This window comes from Ranitomeya variabilis, chromosome 6 (assembly GCF_051348905.1).
Source record: "Ranitomeya variabilis isolate aRanVar5 chromosome 6, aRanVar5.hap1, whole genome shotgun sequence".
NCBI lineage: Eukaryota > Metazoa > Chordata > Amphibia > Anura > Dendrobatidae > Ranitomeya > Ranitomeya variabilis.
In genome coordinates, this window is record NC_135237.1 from 55,525,443 (window position 1) to 55,545,721 (window position 20,279).

A 20,279-nucleotide genomic window follows, 5' to 3' on the forward strand; every position below is an offset into this window, starting at 1 on the left:
AATTACTGTCTGTAAAATACATGGTTTTATCTTAACAGAGCAGTCTGCTTAATTTTGATATTATCTTCGTGATCATCCCAAAAATCTGGCTATGCCTATCTCCCTTCCTCTCTTGCTTACTCAGATGCACTGAGGATAAACCCAACTTTGGGTATGTCTACATGTAAGATCTTTGCTGTGTATTGCTTTCACTGTCTTCACACAACCGTAATAAGGGCATAACATGGCTCCCACATTATCACTGCACTGTTCTTTAACTAAGGCTCAGTACACACTGTGTGAACCAATCGTTTCCATATATGCAGGATATAGCTCTGGGCTCAAAAATGTAAACGTATGCATCAGGCGCTAATTATCTGAAGGAAGGAAAGCAAATGTTCTTTTTTGTCTCTCTCTTGGCAGTGTAGTCAGTCCTTTTCTTTAATAATAAAAAAATGTGACCGACTGCACTTTCCGGTGGAGACGGCCACTGGAAAAAAAGGTTTCTTTTTCTCACAATGAAAGATTCAGGAACTGTATACCACTGTATGTTGTGGTTATAATACTAATTAAATATAATTAGTCCTGCAGATAAATAATATCGAAACTTGTTTTTTTTTATTAATCCGCATTTACAAAAATAATTCATTTTTGTAATATACTTCCTAACCTTATTTTGCCTCCCTCCAAACACCAAGCTACACGGCTGTTTGATTTGCCAAGTTCCAGCTTCCTAGGAATCTGCTTTCGACTGCTGCCCAGCAACACTCCATACTGTATTTACCAACAATCTGAGTGACGGCGCAGTCAGACGGCCATATAACACGGACGACAATTGCATCACAATCCTCTGACTATTCGGCGGGTCTCCTGACCTGAGCGTGACAACATATATTTCTATGCTGCTGTCACGCTCGTGTAAAGAGAGCCGCCGGCCAGTCCACGCCCTGCGAAGCGACATGTGTCGTCCATGTTATAATTCCATCTAACTACGCCCTTAGGGTCTATCCCTGCCTGAGTATGGGGGAGGGGAGCAGAGGGAAGTTATGTCTGATACAGGGATTAGTAAACAGAGTAGCATTCTTGCTGATCAGCAGTTGAAAGCAGATTTTTAGGGAGCTTGAGATGGGAAATTAAAACAGCTCTTCAGCATGGTGCTTCGAGGAGGAGGTAAAGTAAAGCATTGAAATATATTACAAAAGTTCATAACTTTGCAAAAGTTGATCAATATTAAAGAGATTGGTCACTACTTTTTTTTTTTTTTTTACTAATGGCCTATTCTTACAATCTAGATCTGATCATAGGAGGGGTGACATCTGTCAACCCCACCAACAGGAAGTTCTCAAACGCTGCCGGAACACAGCAGAGCTGTCAAAACTATAGTGATCGTGGCCGGAAGATCCACTCACTAGTTTTTTGAATAGGATCTGCAGTATTTGGCCATGGCCACTTAGAAATGATACAGCTGTTGTGTTCCCGGCAGTATCCAAAATCTTCTGTTAACAGCTGATCACTCATTGATCAGGTACTGATGGTCTATCCTAAGGGCACAGTTAGATGGCCGTATGAATTGGAACGAGATCAGAACACAGTGCACGGACTGGCCGGCAGCTCTCCTAACCAGAGCATGACAGCTTCATGTATTTCGTACTGCACCCTCAGGGTAGGAAATCAGTAAAACAATAGTAATGGCCAACCCCTTCAAATTAAAAAAAAGTTGTGCTACTTTTTCATGTTCCTTAACTCAACACTGAGTGTTCAATGTTGGGATTGGGGACACATGAAAGCCAGCTAAAGTACCATGCATGGACATCTTACTCTCAACCTCACCTACCCAGCTCTGAAGAACTGCTGTTCAATGGTTCCAGCTGTGACCTAGTAGCAGCTGTTAAAAAAATAAATAAAGGAAAGTTTGGAGATCCAGACATAAGTAAACAGTCTACATAATAAGTAAAGGTTTCAATACAACCTACGGTATATAACAATTAGCAAGACAGGTAAATTGCCCAGAGTGCAAAATGCCCTTGTAAGAAAAATGACCCCATGTTGTAGGTATGTGCTCTGATCACCAGATTTAATTGTGTAAAATGTGAGCATCTACAGAAACACACCATGTGTGGCAAAGAAGTCACGTCATTGCACCCAGGGCAAACGGACAAGGACAAAAACTACTTAGGATGTCTCTAACATACCCCATTCCATTGAACTGTTCAGGTGGGGCCCATTTGTATCTGTTAAAGGGAGACATACAAATATCTTACAGTCTAGATGTAACACATCATGAGTGGAGTCTTTATTGGCGTTTCCCCCTTATCCCACTCTGACGAGCTGTTTAGCGGCTCCAGATGGGTGTGGATATCACCTGATGAAGTATTAGATACAATAAGAGGTTCTCTAAATAGGCTCCACTCTGATATTCTTATCTATAGAAGCTTTATTGTTTTTTTTGGGGGGTGGGTGTGGAGGCAATAACGAACATTCAACAGAACGCGGCCTATTATGGTATTTGCAATCATGCCCGATACTGATGCAGCAAGGATGACTTTACCAAGGCTTAATTAAATACTTTCATTACCTAAGTGCATACATGATGGTATAATTAATGCTTTACATACTGGATCTTTTACAAGAGAGCTGCTATACACTATTTAAATATGGTAGACATAATAGAATACACTGTATATATTATTACATGCTAATTAAGTCACATAGCATGCTATTCATTCGTTTGCTCATTGTAAACTAGTCAAACACTTCCATTATTAGAGCAGGACTGTAAAGGAAATAAAGCAGACTTGCTCATCACAAAATGATGTCTCCTCTGAAAGCCTTCTACCTTGATAATGCACAAGAGATGGGCATCATGACTGCACTAGGTAATTTCAGCACGGCAAAGAGCAAGCTCGGTGATTTTTGTGACTAGAAACCCAAAACAAGGCAATCTGCTCTTATTTCATTACGTTCAGGCTCCTCAACCTGCCAGATTTAAGGAGCCAATTTAGGAACCAACTGGGACTCTAGAACACAAAGAACAGCTCTCTCCGGGCTGCGGAAAGACTGCAGGCGAGCAGGATGTCACATATCTCATGCCGTGGGCTCTACTGCACACAATCAGAGCATCAGAATAGTGGAAAAAACAATGTACAATGTAATAGCTGCACACAATCCAAACTTGGAGTAAAGGATCTAGTGTCAATGCACTCTGACAAAGTGCTGTGTGGCATACTTTGAATACTGTGCACAATTTTGGGTGGGGTATATAAAAAGACATAGTTGAACTAGAGCGGGTGCAGAGAAGAGCCACCAAGGGTTGAACGCAATATCAAAACAGGCCATCAAACTTGGGGCTATTCAGTTTGGGAAAAAAAGATGACTTATGGACGATCTTATTACAATGTACAAATTTACGACGGGACAGGACAGAGACCTGTATGATCTTTCTACACTTAGAGGATGCCCCCTTGTCATTCTTGCAAATCTAAGTCTAGAGGAAAGAAGGTTCAATCATAATCATAGACATTGACTTTTTAAATTTTTTTTTAGACTATGGACCCTTCTGCCACATGAAGATGTAATGGTCAATTCACTTAAAAAAAAAAAAAAAAGTTCAAAGAGGGCCTGGATGTCTTTCTTGAAAAATATAATATTATGGGTTATAGGATCTAAATTCTGGAGATGAGAGGTTGACTACGGTAACTACGGTACTCATTTTCCGTATAAGTAGAGAAGGAATTTTTCCCTTAATATGGGGCAATTTGTCTTTTGGGGTTTTCACCACCTCCTGGAACAAAACGTTAGGATTAATTACTACATTTTATTTGCCGGTGTCTTTTTTTTTTTTTAATTTAACAATGCAGACTTGTACAGGCTTCATAATTCACTGCATTGAATGAAATAATCTGAAAATGGAATCAGATTGCCAAGCACCTTATACCAGACCTTTTCTTCGCATTTCATAGACTTGAGAGAAGAAAACTGGGGACAACAATGAAGCCAATTACAGAAATGAACAACATTTGGAAGATGCTAGACAGCACAAGAACTGTCAGCCATTGATGTTAGTTTATTAAAAGCAGAAACAATGGACAAGAGGAATGATCTAAGAGACTAACAGTGGCCAAAATTATGATGGCTAGATGACTTGGCCAGAGCACCTCCAAAAATGGCAGGTTCTTGGCATGAAGTTACTACCTACCAAAATGTTCCAAAGGACAGCCTGTGTAGCAGAGTAAGCATCATGGGCATCTAAAGGGTCAGATCACACATTGCACTCACAGCTTGGTACATATGGGAATGCAAACATGATTAACGTCCAGAGTGTCTATGGTGAGCCCAAACAAATGACAAAGGGGCTTCAAAGTGGACCATGGAGTAATGGAAAAATGTCCATTATGTGGACGACAACGAGGCTGTTTTAATGGTATAACACTCCATGCCACACTGCAAAAGTTATTCAAAATTTCCTAGATCTCAATCCGATTGTGTTTCTGTGGAATGTGCTGAAAAGACCAGAGCAATTCATAGAGGCTGCAATTCACAATTTACAGGATTTATTTCAATGCTTCCTAAACTCCTGTCCTCACAGCCCCGAACTGTCCAGGTTTTCAGAATTTCCCAAGTATTGCACAGGTGAGAAACATATTTTGACAACTGCCAGAGACAGAGCCACATGGTGACTAGTCAGAAAAGCGAGTCCTCGGTAGCTTCTCCCTGCTTGCTCCTGTGTAATGACAGGTCTCTGCCTATACATGCTCGCAGTGAGAGACCAATTACTCCAGGACAGCAGGTAGGGAGAAGCAGCCGAGACCCGCCTGTCCGACTAATCTTCCTTGCGGTTCGGTCCCCGGCGACTTTTAAAGCATGATTTTCTCAAACGCTACGGCGTTTCAGACTCAAACATGGCCAGAATCATGCTCCCTGTTGATGCGGTCAACTTCTCTTTAACATGACAGACACCACAGGAACCTTTAAGTTTTCTGGAGCCCATACCTTGTCAGATTGTTTTTTCTTTATTTTTGCAGCTTGAGGGAAGTGTACACAATATTGTAACATAAGAGCAATTTATATTGTGTTTTACAGCATGGAGAGTAGTAGTTGGGCACTACAAAGTCTCATTATCAGAGTGTATGTTTAGGTCTTCAAATCTTATAATCTTATGCTCAATAAATCGTATTCTAATGCCGATAATCATTTGTTGCTGTTCATACATTGTGTGTGATCTCCTGTTTGGTTCAAGATAGTTCTGTATAGTCCTGTACACACGTAGCATCCTATTCTTTCTAGACAGATCGGTGCCCATCTTTTCTCACAGCAATTTTGATCTACAAACCACAGTTAGATCAAAACCTTACGTTGCTTGAAATTCGTTTTGGCAAAACAGAAAAGTGGTTTCAGGGATTGGGAGCATAACACTGACAATTAAGGGGACAAAGAGGGTCATGGATTCAATATCTCAAATAATTGTGATATATATCCCATCCATGTTGTGGGCTGAAATCATTTTAAGGCGTGGGAGCACAGAGGAACTGACAGACCAAAGGGTCACTTCTGTAGAAGTGTCACTGTCCGTGTGTCAGCACATTGACCATTGTCTGAGGGATTCCATTATTGAAAGATGACAGTGATACCCTTTAGGCCAAGCTAATTAGGATCACTTTACACAAGTCTAACCTCTTAGCCTGCGACGGGCCGGCACGGGCTGACATTTAGCCTCTGTGCGGTATGAAATCCATGGCTAGACAAAATGTAATCTAATTTGTTTCCATTCATAAAGAAACTTCCCATTGTGCAATGACCTCAGCAAACATAATTTAGTAATTTAAAGAGACGTATGGTGGGTGGGAAAAGGGCAAGGCACAATTGTCTGAGGTGGCTGTTCAATGTATGGAAACAGAGTGATGAATAATTACAATTCATCATTTCAGACTCATTACTGAGCACGCCATCCCTCAAAGTAAGAAAGTACAGGAAAATGCCATTTCCTCACTTACTCTTGTCGCTCACAGATTGTGTTTTTGAAAAATCCAGTAATTATTCTGTTCGAGAAGAAACAGGCACAACATTCCTCCAAAAACAAAAATGCAACTAAGTCTAACATGATGCAAAATAAGCCATTTTATCAATCAAGTGGCACAGACCGCAGATCGGCTCGGCTGACACTTCTGTGATTTACCACTTTCAACATAAAGAAAAATCTTTAGATGTTGGGTAATAAACATATGTAGTTGTAATATGGCTTAGAATCAAATAATACAACAGGCATTGCAGATATACACATTGTATATTGACAGCTGTGATGTGTAAAGCTGTCTGACAACAGAAATGTTATCTGAACAGTCAGCCTGTCATCGAAGTGTCGGATCAAAATCAGAAATGCAAGTCTTTGGGTCCGCGGGGAAAAAAAAAAAATATCGGGACAGCACTTGGATGTGGTCTGATTTTCAAGGACTGCAATATGAGAGGGTGGAGAAACTTTTCTTTTAAAGTATGAGAAAAACTAATAACACTCTGCAAAACTTGGACTTAAGTCGCTGATGAAACTTACCGTAGTCAGTTCTCCTCATATGTGAAAAAACTTGACTTGTGAATGAGTGAGAGTTTCACCTAAATAACAACCTGATTACATACATCAACTACAAAATTGTTCCTTTTCTACATCCCAAAGAAAAAGTTATTTCAAATTTTTTAAAAGTGAACGGAAATTAAATTGAAATAACGTGGCACTTGTCCCGAACACTAAAGTGCAATCTGATGTGGGATGTTAAATAAACTTTAAATGACAATCATTTTCCAATTTGGAAACTCCTGTGAAAACTTTGAAGATGTGAGTGACAGCTGTGTGGCGTCTAAAGCAGGGGGAAAACGCCGGCCTCCTTGACTGAAGACCAGAAGGCTGCTTCTTCGCTGGCGGCGGCCATCTTCCTGATGCCGCGCGTGCGCAGATGGGGATTGCAGCGGCCATTTTCCTCAAGCTCCGGGCAGCAGAGAGCTCCATCTGCGCACGCCCGGCCTCAGGAAGATGGCCGCCGCCAGCGAAGAAGCGGAGAATAGCGCAGATCGTGCTCTTTTTCTTCAGCTGCGCAGTGCTTGTGCAGTGCATTCCCCTGTTGGGCATGCGCAAACCACTACGCCACCAACGGAAAGATAAGCAAGATCTGGGAGAGAAGAAGCGATGTCACCACGCCCATTTGACCAGACCACCTTGATTGACAGGCGAAAACGGCGACTTTGGTAAGGTATTTCAGCAGCATAGGTGGGGAATCAGGGTACACAAAATACACTATTGTCCAGCACAGCTCAGGCCCTGTTTAATGGTATTTTTATCTCATACTGAAAAAACGGGGTGACAGGTTCCCTTTAAGAAAAAAGTGGATTTCTCTGAAGTAAGACAATCGGGTTGCAGACATTAAGTTACAAATTTTCCAACTTTTTAAGACCAGCATGCCCTTACAGACAACTTATATCCTACATGACTTTAAGGCTAAGCCCACAAAGAGTTTTTGCAGCACTACTGATGGATTTTAGAAAGTGCCAGCTGCAGTGCAAAAGACTGCATGCAACTTACAATATTCTTTAGCCTACAGCTTAATAATTAAAATCAATCAATAGCACTAAAAAAAAAAAAGTCTTGTAGTCCTAACCGACAAACTACAAAGCCAATTATTTCCACTTGTATACAGCAGTTTTGGCTGTTAGTTTTAGTCTATTCAGAGTCTTGTAATGCTCAAAATCTGTCTGTTTTAAAATGCAGAAGACACATCCTCCTTTGGGCCATGTTATGGCCAACTTCACAATGGGCTGAATGTTTTCTACAAACTGTCCTGATCAGAGGTTGTGACATAGCTGCATGTACACATATCGGTAGAAGTCTTAATACTAGACATTTGCTCATCATTATGACAGCGACATTGACAGCATAACAGGCTTTCTAAGTCTGTAGTAAAGGTCCGCAAATATTACTTGTACTAAGTTGATAGGTGTGAGTTTATATACATCAATCCATGGCAACACTGATCAGAAAAAATATTCATATGAATGAATTATTCGGCCTATAACAGGTACTTAACAGGGTTCTCCAAGAATGAATGTAGTAAAAAGGCCACTATCAAGTAACTGAAATGGCAGCCAGATCAAAGTCTTGTGTCAGGACGGGTTGCAGTCTGAAGAAACACAGCTCCAGAAATAGCTGTCTCAGCTGACAGAGGAGCTGTATCATAAGCACACATACTTCAGTGAGCTGAGAAGGCTGCGACATCAGAAGAAATAAATCTTCTCCACGGCTGACTGAGTGCACATTTTTTGTTTTTCTGCCTCAGACCTCCATGCAGTCAGCTGAGGAGAACATTATTTCTTCTCATGTCACAGCACTTCTCCTGCAGCTCACAGATAAGTGTGTATAAGATGCAGCTCCTCTGTAAGTTGAGACTCAGGTCTAAGGAGCCATTGTTTCTTCAGACTGCAGCCCCTCCTGAAACGTGATTAAAATGGTCTGCCTTTTGAATTACATGACAGGGTTAATTTTATTATATTCTCGGAGAACCCCTTCAAGTTGTAGAGCAAGCAGTACACTAGAACCTTAAAGGAAATAAACTAAAATGTTCTGATACAGAAATTTCAGTGTGGCGCCATAAGATAATGTCTAGAGTAAAATTATATATTTTCAAGGTTTCTACCAATGAAGGTCTAAGAAATGGCCTTTGATGAGCAGCACTCTGCCAGGATTTTCTGTGTTTAATCAATTAAGTGGACTGTTGTATTGAACTTTCCTCAATAAAACCCTATTAATTCTACTACAAGAAAAAAAAAATCAATTGTCTAAATTGGGTACATTACTACTCTGGGACCTGATGAGAAAATGGAAAGAAGCACTAATAAGATCAGTTATGTATCATTTCCAACCAGTTTAGATATCTGGACAGAGGAAAGCAAAAGAAGTTTCAGCCCGGATGAGCTCTACTCTAGAATCAATGTACAAGAACTGTACTTTGATCCTCTCAGATACAAATAGGAAAGACAGTTTTCCCATTTACTGGTTATGGGAGGGAGTGGCGATTAGAAAGAAACTGACTGTGCCAAATAGAATTAGATGATCACTGATTGGGCTGTCCTCCCCAGAGGACGAAGTATGCAGTGCGTAACTTACATGTCTCCATTCCTTCATCGTCATCATCAACAGGGGGCTTGTCGTAAGACTTGTCGATAGCAGCTCGAAAGCTCTCGTTGCAGCCTCGTCCTCGAATAATCCGTGGGCGTGGGCGATGGAAAGGAATGTCGCCATTCAAAGTCACCTCAGCTACGGCTGTCTGCAGACTTTCTAATGAGCTGGATTTCTTCAGGCCTAATGAAGGCCCCACATCTCTGCTGGGGGAACCTTGGAGGTCAAAAGGAAAAGTTAATTGGGTTTAGTATAAGACAGTGCATGATTGACTATTCAAGTCTTCAGTTAAATTCTGCAGGGAGGTGTTTATATTAGAAACTTTCATATTCCTTTTCAACAGTTTGAAGTTTGTTGAAGAACAAATCTATTAGTCATGTCATTTAGAAAAAGAATCATCTTAATATCAAGATTCCTTTGTGTCACAGTCCTTTCCTATCACCTTCACATCAAACAATTATTTCTACCATGAAACCTAAAAAAAAAAATGGTCAAAAGTTTCACTCTTGTTATGTGTAACATAAGGATTTAAAGGACACCAGACAGAAGATTTATGCTGTCCAGACCATGGTCAGCACAAAATCGTGACAGGTTACCAAACCACAGTAAAAACACAAGTAATAGTGTCAGGGCACAGGAATAGTGCCCAGTACTCAGCTTATAAGCTGCCCCTCCAGCTTCTTTCCACACAGGTCAGCTTGATTGACAGGCCTCTCCCTATGCCCAATCAAGGTAAGATTGGTCAATCAAGCTGAGCTTGGCCTGAAGAAGCTGCCTAAATATCTTCCCTCAAAAGCTGTTCCCCTTGTAGAGAGCCCCTAAAAAGAGTTGTCTAGTTCTTTATCCATGGCCTCCATGAATACATACACACACGTATATAAGTTGTATCCCGGGTCGGCATGCAGTTCCACTCTCAACCCTGAGTCCCCCACCGGTCTCCTTAGACCAGTGTTCCCCAACTCCGGTCCTCAAGAGCCACCAAAAGGTCTTGTTTTCAGGATTTCCTTAGTAAGCAATTCTCACCTGGACAGGCAAGAATTCAATCACCTGTGCAATACTAAGGAAATCCTAAAAACAAGACCTGTTGGTGCCTCTTAAGGACCGGAGTTGGGGAACACTGCCTTAGACAAACAATGTCACACAATGTCAAGCAGAAGAAGCACGGTTTACCTCCAACAAAATGGTCAACAGCCACTAACCAGCTGCAGTGGTTATGTGATATTTATTATGCTAAGATACCAGTCGGGAAGACCGGGCAGAGATCAGAGCAGCAGCCCCAATCTGGGAGGCAAGTGTAGATTTTTATTTTTACTTTCACTGGATTTCTTCGGCTATTGATTAAGGGTTTAAAAAGAAAATATACATTCCTCCCTGGCTTGAACGGTCAATCTTTTACATTTAATAATGAGTCATAAGTAAAATCCTTTAAAAAAGTATTAAGCTGAATATTTTATAATGTGGCCTTTTCTGCAGTCTTTCTGTACTGTAGACTATGAATACTAAGAGTGTGCTAACTGAAAGAAAAAGAAAAAAAAATTATATATATATATATATATATATATATATATATATATATATATATATATATATATAACCCTTTTTTGTAATCCCTCCCTGCAGGCCAAGTTATAGAAGGAGAGAATGTCTTTGGCATGAAGTTATTAACCAGCAGGGCACACTTCTGCCTTTTGCCGTCATTTACTGAAAGCACAGACACCGCTTATTAATTAGTTTTGGCTTTGGCTTGTCAAGTGCAAGTTCAAGATGCTTTGTACAGATAGTACTTAAATGACAACTGCTCACAGAAGATGCCAGACTCATTACACGAACCTTCATGTCCTTAAATCGATCTTTACTTGGACAACTTTTTTTGTATGAAAAGTGGATGAGAAAAATAAAGTTTGACAGCAGAAGCTTGACGCAAAATCTTACCAAAATTTGAAAAAAGTAATTTGTGGCATCATTTATTAATGACAAACACTTTGCCTCAATGTTTCTAGGGCATTTAAAAGGGCGCAACTACTCCAAAATCTTAAAAGCATAAATGGAAAAAAAAAAAAGGTTTTTAACAAAAACTGTACATGAAGCAGTAAAGAACATGGACCCTACAAGGTTTACACTAAATTTACATCAATGTAGATTCAGTACATACGACAAGATGTTCTCAAGGTACAAGCTCCATGTGACCACTAACTAGATAGTAGTCAAAACCATGTCCTTTTGGTCTCCGTCTGGCTTGTACAACATCAGTAAATCCCAAAAAGGGGTTCAAAAGAGTAGTAAACTAAATAGTTCCAAACATCAAGTAAAAATATAAGTATTTGTCAAATGCATACCTTTTTCCCCCCACAACTGGATCGCAGTAAGGCTACTTTCACACATCAGGTTTTCGCTGTCAGGCTAAATCCGGCTAAATTTAAAAAAAAAACGGATCCGGCGAATTTTTCTGCCGGATCCGTTATTTTTTCTCATAGACTTGTATTAGTACCGGATTTGCACCAGATGACATTGCATTTCATCCGGTTTTCACCAGATCCGGCAAATCAGCCGTTTCCGGTTTCTGTAAAAAAACATCCATAACAACGTTTTTTGTCTAGGGCGAAAAAGCCGGAAGCGCCGGCTGTTTGCTAGAATGGAAGCCTATGGGAGCCAGAAGGTGCTGGATCTGGAAAATGACGGATTCCGGCGCCGAATTCCATTTTTTTTAAACTGAGCATGCTCCAAATTTTTTTTTCTCCAACAACCTAGATATGCTAGCCGGATCTGTCGAAAAAATGGATCCGTAGAATGTGCACATTGTCGTTTCACAAGGCAACAAAACAACGAAGGAACAAATATGGAAACAAGGAGTAAAGAAAAGTGGGAAATAAACCAGAATGTATTAAATCTTAAATTGCTTAGAATAGCTCCCGTTTATGCGGATGACAGCTTTACACCACCTTGGCAATCTCTCCAGCAGCTTCATCAGGTCATCACCTAGAATGGCTTTTCAACAGCCTTGAAAGAGTTACAATAGGTACTTAGCACTTGTTGGCTGCTTTGCCTTTACTGTGCTGCAGTCCAACTCATACCAAACCATCTTAATTGGGTTGATGTTGGGTGATTGTGGAGGTCATGTATCTGATGCAGCACTCTCCCTTCTTAGTCACATAGCCATTACATAGCCTTGAGTTGTGTTTTAGGTCATTGTCCTGTTTGAGCACAAATGATGGTCCCACTTAGTGCAAACCAAATGGCATGTTGCTGCAGAATGTTGTAGTAGCCTGCTAAGAGTGCCTTGAATATGGGATAAGTAACCAACAGTGTCACCAGCAAAGCACCCCACCCTCCATGCTTCATGGTGGGCACCACACATGTATAAACCAGCTGCTCATCATTTCTGTGTCTCACAAACACCTGGCAATTGGTATAAAAAAAATCTGAAATTACGACTCATCAGACAACAGTCCACGGGTCCAATCTGTGTTGTTCGGCAAAAAAAAAAAAAAAAATATTTTCTTGTTTGTGGCCCTCAGTAATGGCTTCTTTAACCCGTTCACAACCTTTGAGGTATATTTATGTCAAAGGTCGTGTCCCCGACTTTGATGATGAAGTACTGATATGTATAGCACAGGCGATTACACAGCTTCATGTCTCCTAATATGACTATTGAAAATAGTAAAAAAAAAAAAAAAAAAAGTTTTTAAAAATAGGAAATAAAAAAACATTCAAACCATCCCCCTTTTTCCCCATTAGAAAAAAATAAAATAAATTTTAAAAATACATATACTTGGTATTGTTGCAGTCAGAAATGTTCAATTAAAATATTAAATAAATTAATCCGGTTGGTAAACTGCATAACGAGAGAAAAAAATCAAAAAGCCAGAATTTCGTTTCTGTGGCCACAGCAACAATGCAATAAGAGGCGATCAAAACATCGCACCAACCCCAAAATGGTAACAATAAAAACATTCAGCTCAGGGAGCAAAAAATATGAGCTCACTCAGCAACAAAAATGTCGACATACACCAATTTTATTTTCTTGCAAATTGTGGATTTTTTTCCGCCACTTAAAGAATAAATAAAAAACCTATACAAGTTTGGTATCAGCATACTCATACTGGGGAATCATATTACCAAGTTAGCTTAACCAAACTCTCATATGGCTATCTTGACGGAAAAATAAAACAGTTATGGCTCTTGGCAAGAGGGGAGGGAAAAAACGAAAGAGCAAAAACAGGAAACTGCAAGGTCATGAAAAGGTTTAAGCATTTCGACCATAAAGGTTCTCTGGACTGCTGATGTTGAGATGTGTCTGCTACTTGATGTCTGTGCATTATTTACGAAGGCCTTTATCTTCGGTGCTGTCAATTTGCAGTTTCTGAGTCTGGTAATTTTGATGAACTTATCCTCTCCAGCAGAGGTAATTTTTGGTCTTCTTTTCTTGGGTCCTCCATGAGAGCCAGTTTCATCATAATGATTGATGATTTTCTTGACAGCATTCTGGCTTAGAACAGTTGTGGAATAAGACTTGGCACTATATGGAACTGCTTGCCAACATTGACTCTGGAAAGACACCTGATGGTCACAAACACTTTTTGAAGGCTGGCAATTCCAGAAAGAAACTTTTCTTTTGATGAAGCATACACGTTCATTGCAAACCATTCAGGTGACTATCAGATGAAGAATTCCAAAGGAGTGCAAAGCTGTGATCAGAAAAAAAAGGGGCACTTTTAAAACTGTAAGGTTTAAGAGACTCTGGTTTATTACACGTGTTTCTTTACTTCTTGCTCTTTTGAAGCTCAGAGTTCAAATCCCACCAAAACACATTATCTGCATGGAGTTTTTATATCCAGCCCGTGTTTGCGTGAGTATCTTTCAGGTACTCAGAGATTTCCTCCCACAATCCTAAGACATGTTGATAGGGAAAGTACATTATGAGCCCCAATGGGGACAGTGATGATGATGTCTACAATGTGGAACAGAAGATATTGGCGCTACATAATAATAATAAGCTTCATCCTTTGACAGCTCTAGACTACTGGGCAGTGTGTTATGACTTTGAGGGGTAGAAGTGGGAGAGTGGGAAAATGAGAGAAAGATCGGGAAGCGAAGGGAAGCTAGTTGTGTCGTGAAAATGCCATGAATTATAGGAGTAATTATTTTTTATATGACGTATTAGCACAACACCTACAGATTATAGCTTATTGTCAACTATTCAAAATGTCTAGTACAAATATTCCTCGGTGTTCACCCTAAAAGGAACTGTATAGTATTAGGAAATCATGCTTTCTTTCTTAACAAAACTGCGTTCTTTGTAACTGGGTGACCAAAAACGGCAGCCTATAGGCTTCAAAATGGCTGACATCTCTATTTTTTTCCCCACTTCTAATAATTTGAGCAGTTATAAACAGGAGCCATAACTCCAAATAGTAAAATACACCAAGACAGTTTATAAGTACATGTACCTTTCCTAATAAGCAGAAACGCTTTACAGCATATGAAAACCGTATATTATTAGATAACAGACAAACTGATTTAACAACCTCATCCACTGTGTGTAGGCTGATGGATTTTATATACCAAGGGAAATTCAGGCAAATATATCTCTCTAAATAGCTGCTAAACACCATTTCACTAAATAAATATTTAACAAGTTTAATAATATTAATAATCCTGTTTTTCCCCTTTCTGCTTTCCTCTGCACTTTAACAGTTTTTGCTCATACATAAGCCAGACTATTAGATACAATAGGAATTCATAGAAATTACCTTGCCGAAATCAACAGCTGAATTGGTGCATTTAACAATAAGTGCTGCTCTGATTGGCCACTTATACAGAGGGCAAATTAAGGTCAAATATATTCTGATTATATAGTATTTTCGGTAATATTCTGATTCTGATAACCTTAATAAACGGAATCTAACTAGAAGACAGCAACACAAATTAATTCAGTGTGGGAGTATTTTCTACATGGCAGCATGAAAGGATTTTGAAAATCTATGAAACATGCTTTCATCCGACTCCTTCTGGCAAAAAAAAAAAAAAAAATGTGAAAAGCACCGTTTTTTCCAGACTCCATCAGGAAAAACACCACAGATGGTACCATCTGTGGTGTTTTTCCTGATGAAGGAGTCTGAGAACTCCGTAACGCGTTGAATAAAGCCACATCCCATATGACATACGTCTGGACTTTCACTTATTGAGCAGCGCAGAGTGAATCCACGTCTACTCAAAAAAAAAAAAATTACAGCAGGGTGGAACAGGCAGGAAGTCGGCAATTGGTCAATAAAGGCAAGTGGCCGTCATATACCGACCTCCAGGCCTAGCCATTGCCTTTATTGACCAATTCTCCACCTGGCTTCTTCACTTTCTCTCTGCCGACATTCCCACCATCATCATGGGTGACTTCAACATCCCCATTGATACTCTTCAGTCAACAGCCTCCAAACTTCTGTCCCTTACCTCATCCTTTGGACTTACTCAGTGGTCCTCCGCAGCCACCCACACAGATGGACATACATTAGACCTGGTATTCACCCGTCTCTGCTCTCTATATAACTTCACCACCTCCCCTCTCCCTCTATCCGACCACCATCTGCTCACCTTCTCATCCCTGTCCTCCTCATCGGTCATCCATGTCCAGCAAAATGCGCACCCCCGCAAAAACCTTGCACAGCTAGACACCCACACACTCTCTGACTCTATCCTACCACTGGCATCCATATCCTCACTCCACGACACAGACAGTGCCACTGCTTTCTACAATGCCACTCTTGCATCAGCTATTGACACAGTTGCCCCTCTCGTCCATGGCAGAGTGCGACGTATCAATAGACAACCTTGGCACAATAACACCACTAAAAAGCTCCGGCAAGTGTCCAGGGTTGCGGAGCGGTGTGGGAAGAAAACACACTTGCAAGATGACTTCACTGCATTCAAACAGGCAACACTCGCTTTTAAATCTGCTCTCACCTCTGCTAAACAGGCCTACTTCACAACCCTTGTATTTTCCCTATCCTACAACCCCAAAAAGTTATTCAAAACCTTTAACTCCCTCCTCCGCCCCCCACTGCCCCCTCCAACCTCCCTCATCTCTGCTGAGGACTTTGCCACACACTTTAAAAATAAGATCGACCAGACAAAGCAAGTCTTCATTGTTCAACCACCACAACCCCTTTGTATACCAGACCAATGCCCAAACCCCATAACCTCCCTATCCAACATCAGTGAAGGGGGGCTTAATTGTCTCCTCTCCAAATCGCATCTCACCACCTGTGCGCTCGACCCCATCCCATCCCACCTCCTCCCCAACCTCACCACCACACAAGCCATCCCTTACCCACCTCTTCAACCTATCACTATCTTCTGGCACCTTCCCTTCTGCTTTCAAACATGCCACAATCACGCCTATCCTTAAAAAGCCAACCCTCGATCCAACTGCTATGTCCAGCTATCGCCCAATATCACTGCTCCCATTCACTTCCAAACTCCTGGAGCAGCACGTCCACGCTGAACTTTCCTCCCACCTCTTATCTAACTTGCTCTTTGACAATCTACAATCTGGTTTCCACCCCCATCACTCAACTGAGACAGCCCTGACCAAAATCACTAACGACCTACTTACCGCCAAAGCTAATGGACAATACTCTGTACTCCTCCTTCTAGACCTGTCCTCTGCTTTCGACACAGTTGACCACTGCCTCCTACTACAGATCCTCTCCTCCTTTGGCATCAAAGACCTCACCCTATCCTGGATCTCCTCGTACCTTTCCAACCGCACATTCAGCGTCTCCCACTCCCATACTACCTCCTCATCTCACCCTCTCTCTGTTGGAGTCCCCCAAGGCTCTGTTCTAGGACCCCTACTCTTCTCAATCTATACACTTGGCTTGGAACAAATCATAAAGTCCCATGGATTCCAGTACCACCTCTATGCTGATGACACTCAGATCTACCTCTCTGGCCCAGACATCACCTCTCTGCTGTCCAGAATCCCGGGGCGGCTATCAGCCATATCCTCCTTCTCCTCTCGCTTCCTCAAACTCAATGTGGACAAATCTGAACTCATCATCTTTCCTCCATCCCATAGATCTTCATTACCTGACCTATCTATTGCAATCAATGACATCATGCTTTCCCCTGTACCGGAAGTCCGCTGCCTCGGAGTAACCTTCGACTCTGCCCTGTCCTTCAAACCGCACATCCAAGCTCTTTCCACCTCCTGTCGTCTCCAGCTCAAAAATATCTCCAGGATCCGTCCTTTCCTCAACCTTCAATCTACTAAAATGCTTGTGCATGCCCTCAACATCTCCCGCCTTGACTACTGCAACATCCGTTTCTGCGGCCTCCCTGCTAACACCCTTGCACCTCTCCAGTCCATCCTTAACTTTGCTTCCCGACTAATTCATCTCTCTCCTCGCTACTCCTCTGCTTCCCCACTCTGCAAATCTCTTCACTGGCTCCCATTCCCTCAGCGTATCCAGTTCAAATTACTAATACTAACCTACAAAGCCATCCATAACCTGTCTCCTCCATATATCTCTGAACTAATCTCCCGATATCTTCCCTCACATAATCTCCGGTCCTCCCAAGACCTCCTTCTCTCCTCCACACTTATTCGTTCCTCATCCAATCGCCTCCAAGACTTCTCCCGAATATCCCCCATCCTCTGGAATTCTTTGCCCGAACACATCCGACTATCAACCACATTCGGATCCTTCAGACGGAACCTGAAAACTCATCTCTTCAGGACAGCCTACAGCCTGCACTGACCCCGCTGCCTCCTCATCACTACCGAAGCTACCGCCTCACCAACACTGGAGCTCCTGCAACCCTCAACCTACTGTCTCCTTCCCCATAATCCTGTAGAATGTAAGCCCGCAAGGGAAGGGTCCTCGCCTCTCTGTATCAGTCTGTCATTGTTAGTTTGTTTACTGTAAGTGATATCTGTAACTTGTATGTAACCCCTTCTCATGTACAGCACCATGGAATCAATGGTGCTATATAAATAAATAATAATAATAATAATCTACCAGCAGGTAAATTCTTAACCTCATGACAACAAAAAGACCCCGCAAAGTGACAGATAACCCCTTCAAAGAAATTGGACCCTCTTACACGAACAGACTCTGAATACCAGTCTTGATGAATTCCCCGATAGACATATACAATCCAGTACTGCTTAGCACCCGTGAATAGTGATGGTGATAATGTTTTTCAGATTAGGCCATCAACCAGTTGTAGGCTGCAAATAAAATGCATGATATTTAGCCACAATGTATGGTAAAAGGTCTCTTAAAACATATATTACTACTCTGTGTCCCTAATGATAGAAATATCTCATAGAAATATCTCACCAATAGTTTGGTGAGTCACATGTAGGAAACCGCACAGCCAAATGTTGGGGAACCAAACATTAAAAAATATTATTGTGGCCAAAAAAATAAACCACTTTTCCTGGACACAAGAAGACTATTCTCTCATACCTTCTATGACCCAACTGATGGATGCCATCTGAATAACATGTTAATAAGACTCCTAATATCGTAGTTGTCCTATGATTAAATATTCATTTAGATTAACCACAACATAATTATTCTAAGCGAAAGACACAAGACTAGAGTAACACTATTGAGGATCCAAATATCGGAGATGGAGGTCAACTGGACAGACCAATCTGAGATGTTAACCATTTACCGACATGCCAGTTGTCGTACCAAGGTGTGTGGCAAACTCTACACCGTAAAAGCCCCTAGGTCGTTGCACAGAAGGTGGTAATGTTTTGCAGTGAACCCTTGTAAATGAATTAGTAGCTTTAATGTGTCCATCGGGATGACTGAGCTGTGGTTTACCACTGAAGTTCACTCCCACCTTTGCACTCAACTCTAAACATTCAGAAAGATCAGACAACCCAAATAAACCAGAGGGAAAAATAATTAAAGGTCTATTATGTTGTCCGCCTGAGGAGCTGTTGACTTTACATGACTTATCAATCTAACAACTTTCAACTCGAGTCTCCGCAACAAGGTTTTTACAACTGGCCTGAATCTAAACAGAGAGGCAGAAAAATACTTAGATTTATAAACATAATTTTGACACCTACTTTTCTCCTTGCAGTTGTATATTTCTTCTCTATTCCTTTTCAGTGGAACGTGTTAACCTCTAACCCTTTCAAGTCATGAAAAGAAATACAATCATCATTTTATAACTCTGGGACAGATACTTCCATTATGAGATGTCTCCCTCTCAATAAGACTAAAGCTTTTTAATAAACTATTTATCTTTTTCCAAACAGGTAACTTTGTGGTTGAAAGACCTGACCTTTCCCCTCCAGAACATCATAACTCACGACCCGCTGGACAGAGGATGCTTTTATCAAAGCACTTATTTTACAAGTCAGACAAAACCTAATTTGTGCAAGTAAATGAAAGGATAGTGCGGTATTCACCTGACATATGCTGATCAATCGCCAACTGTCTCTTTAATTGCTAGAGCACAATCAGCTTGAGATTTTCTACAAGTACGATTAAAGGGTATTCATGGTTGCCAGCAGTCGAGAAATTTCAGGACTGTCCGTAAAAATAGGGCACTTTTTTCACAATCCGTAAAAAATTTTTTTAAAGGTGTCCATGATTTCATTGAAGCTGAAGAAACCTTTGCAGATAATTTTGATTGTAATTATAATTTTACAAATTACAATGAATATAAGTAAAGTCTTGTTAGATTTAAGGGCTGGAAACATGCATCACTTGTTTTCCAATGAGTCCATAAAAAATGTTGTCTATGATTTTTTTGATTTAAAGAGTCAAAATCGGCAATCTTAGGGGTTTTTCAATCTATAAAGTGATAAGACTATCACTATGATCCCTTGTGCTCAGAGGCAGCTGTGCAGTGAAAATGTAAGACTCCCGAAACACATTACATAGATCGGCAGGTAGCCATCTCAGCTGGGTCTCCCACACAGAAGCGCTCGCTTGGTCAACCGATCTTGAGAAAGCCACTGCCAGCGGCTCATCTCCGGGAGAACAAAAGGTCCATCACAGTCGGACATGGTGGATCCTTGACTTCCATAGAAATTAGAGTGTCAACCAAAACAGTTGTTATCAGAATATTTGGACAACTTCTTCTCATACCTCTCGCTTGGCCCCAATAAAATAAAGATTGT

At 41.0% G+C, this 20,279-nt stretch overlaps 1 protein-coding gene across 25 annotated transcripts in view; it reads right to left on the reverse strand.

Annotated features, from left to right (window-relative positions):
• The window catches only part of PARD3 (par-3 family cell polarity regulator), a 637,712-nt gene that overhangs the window by 214,705 nt on the left and 402,728 nt on the right, over nt 1-20,279 (reverse strand). For 12 of the 25 annotated variants that reach the window (XM_077268516.1, XM_077268514.1, XM_077268506.1 and 9 more), the window contains 3 exons: nt 9,122-9,349; nt 2,172-2,210; nt 1,814-1,864 (listed from right to left, as the gene is read on the reverse strand). In XM_077268516.1, coding sequence (XP_077124631.1) covers nt 1,814-1,864; nt 2,172-2,210; nt 9,122-9,349 — 318 coding nt within the window. The remainder of the gene's footprint in view (nt 1-1,813; nt 1,865-2,171; nt 2,211-9,121; nt 9,350-20,279) is intronic. The other 13 variants (XM_077268525.1, XM_077268526.1, XM_077268529.1 and 10 more) reach the window with 2 other exon arrangements.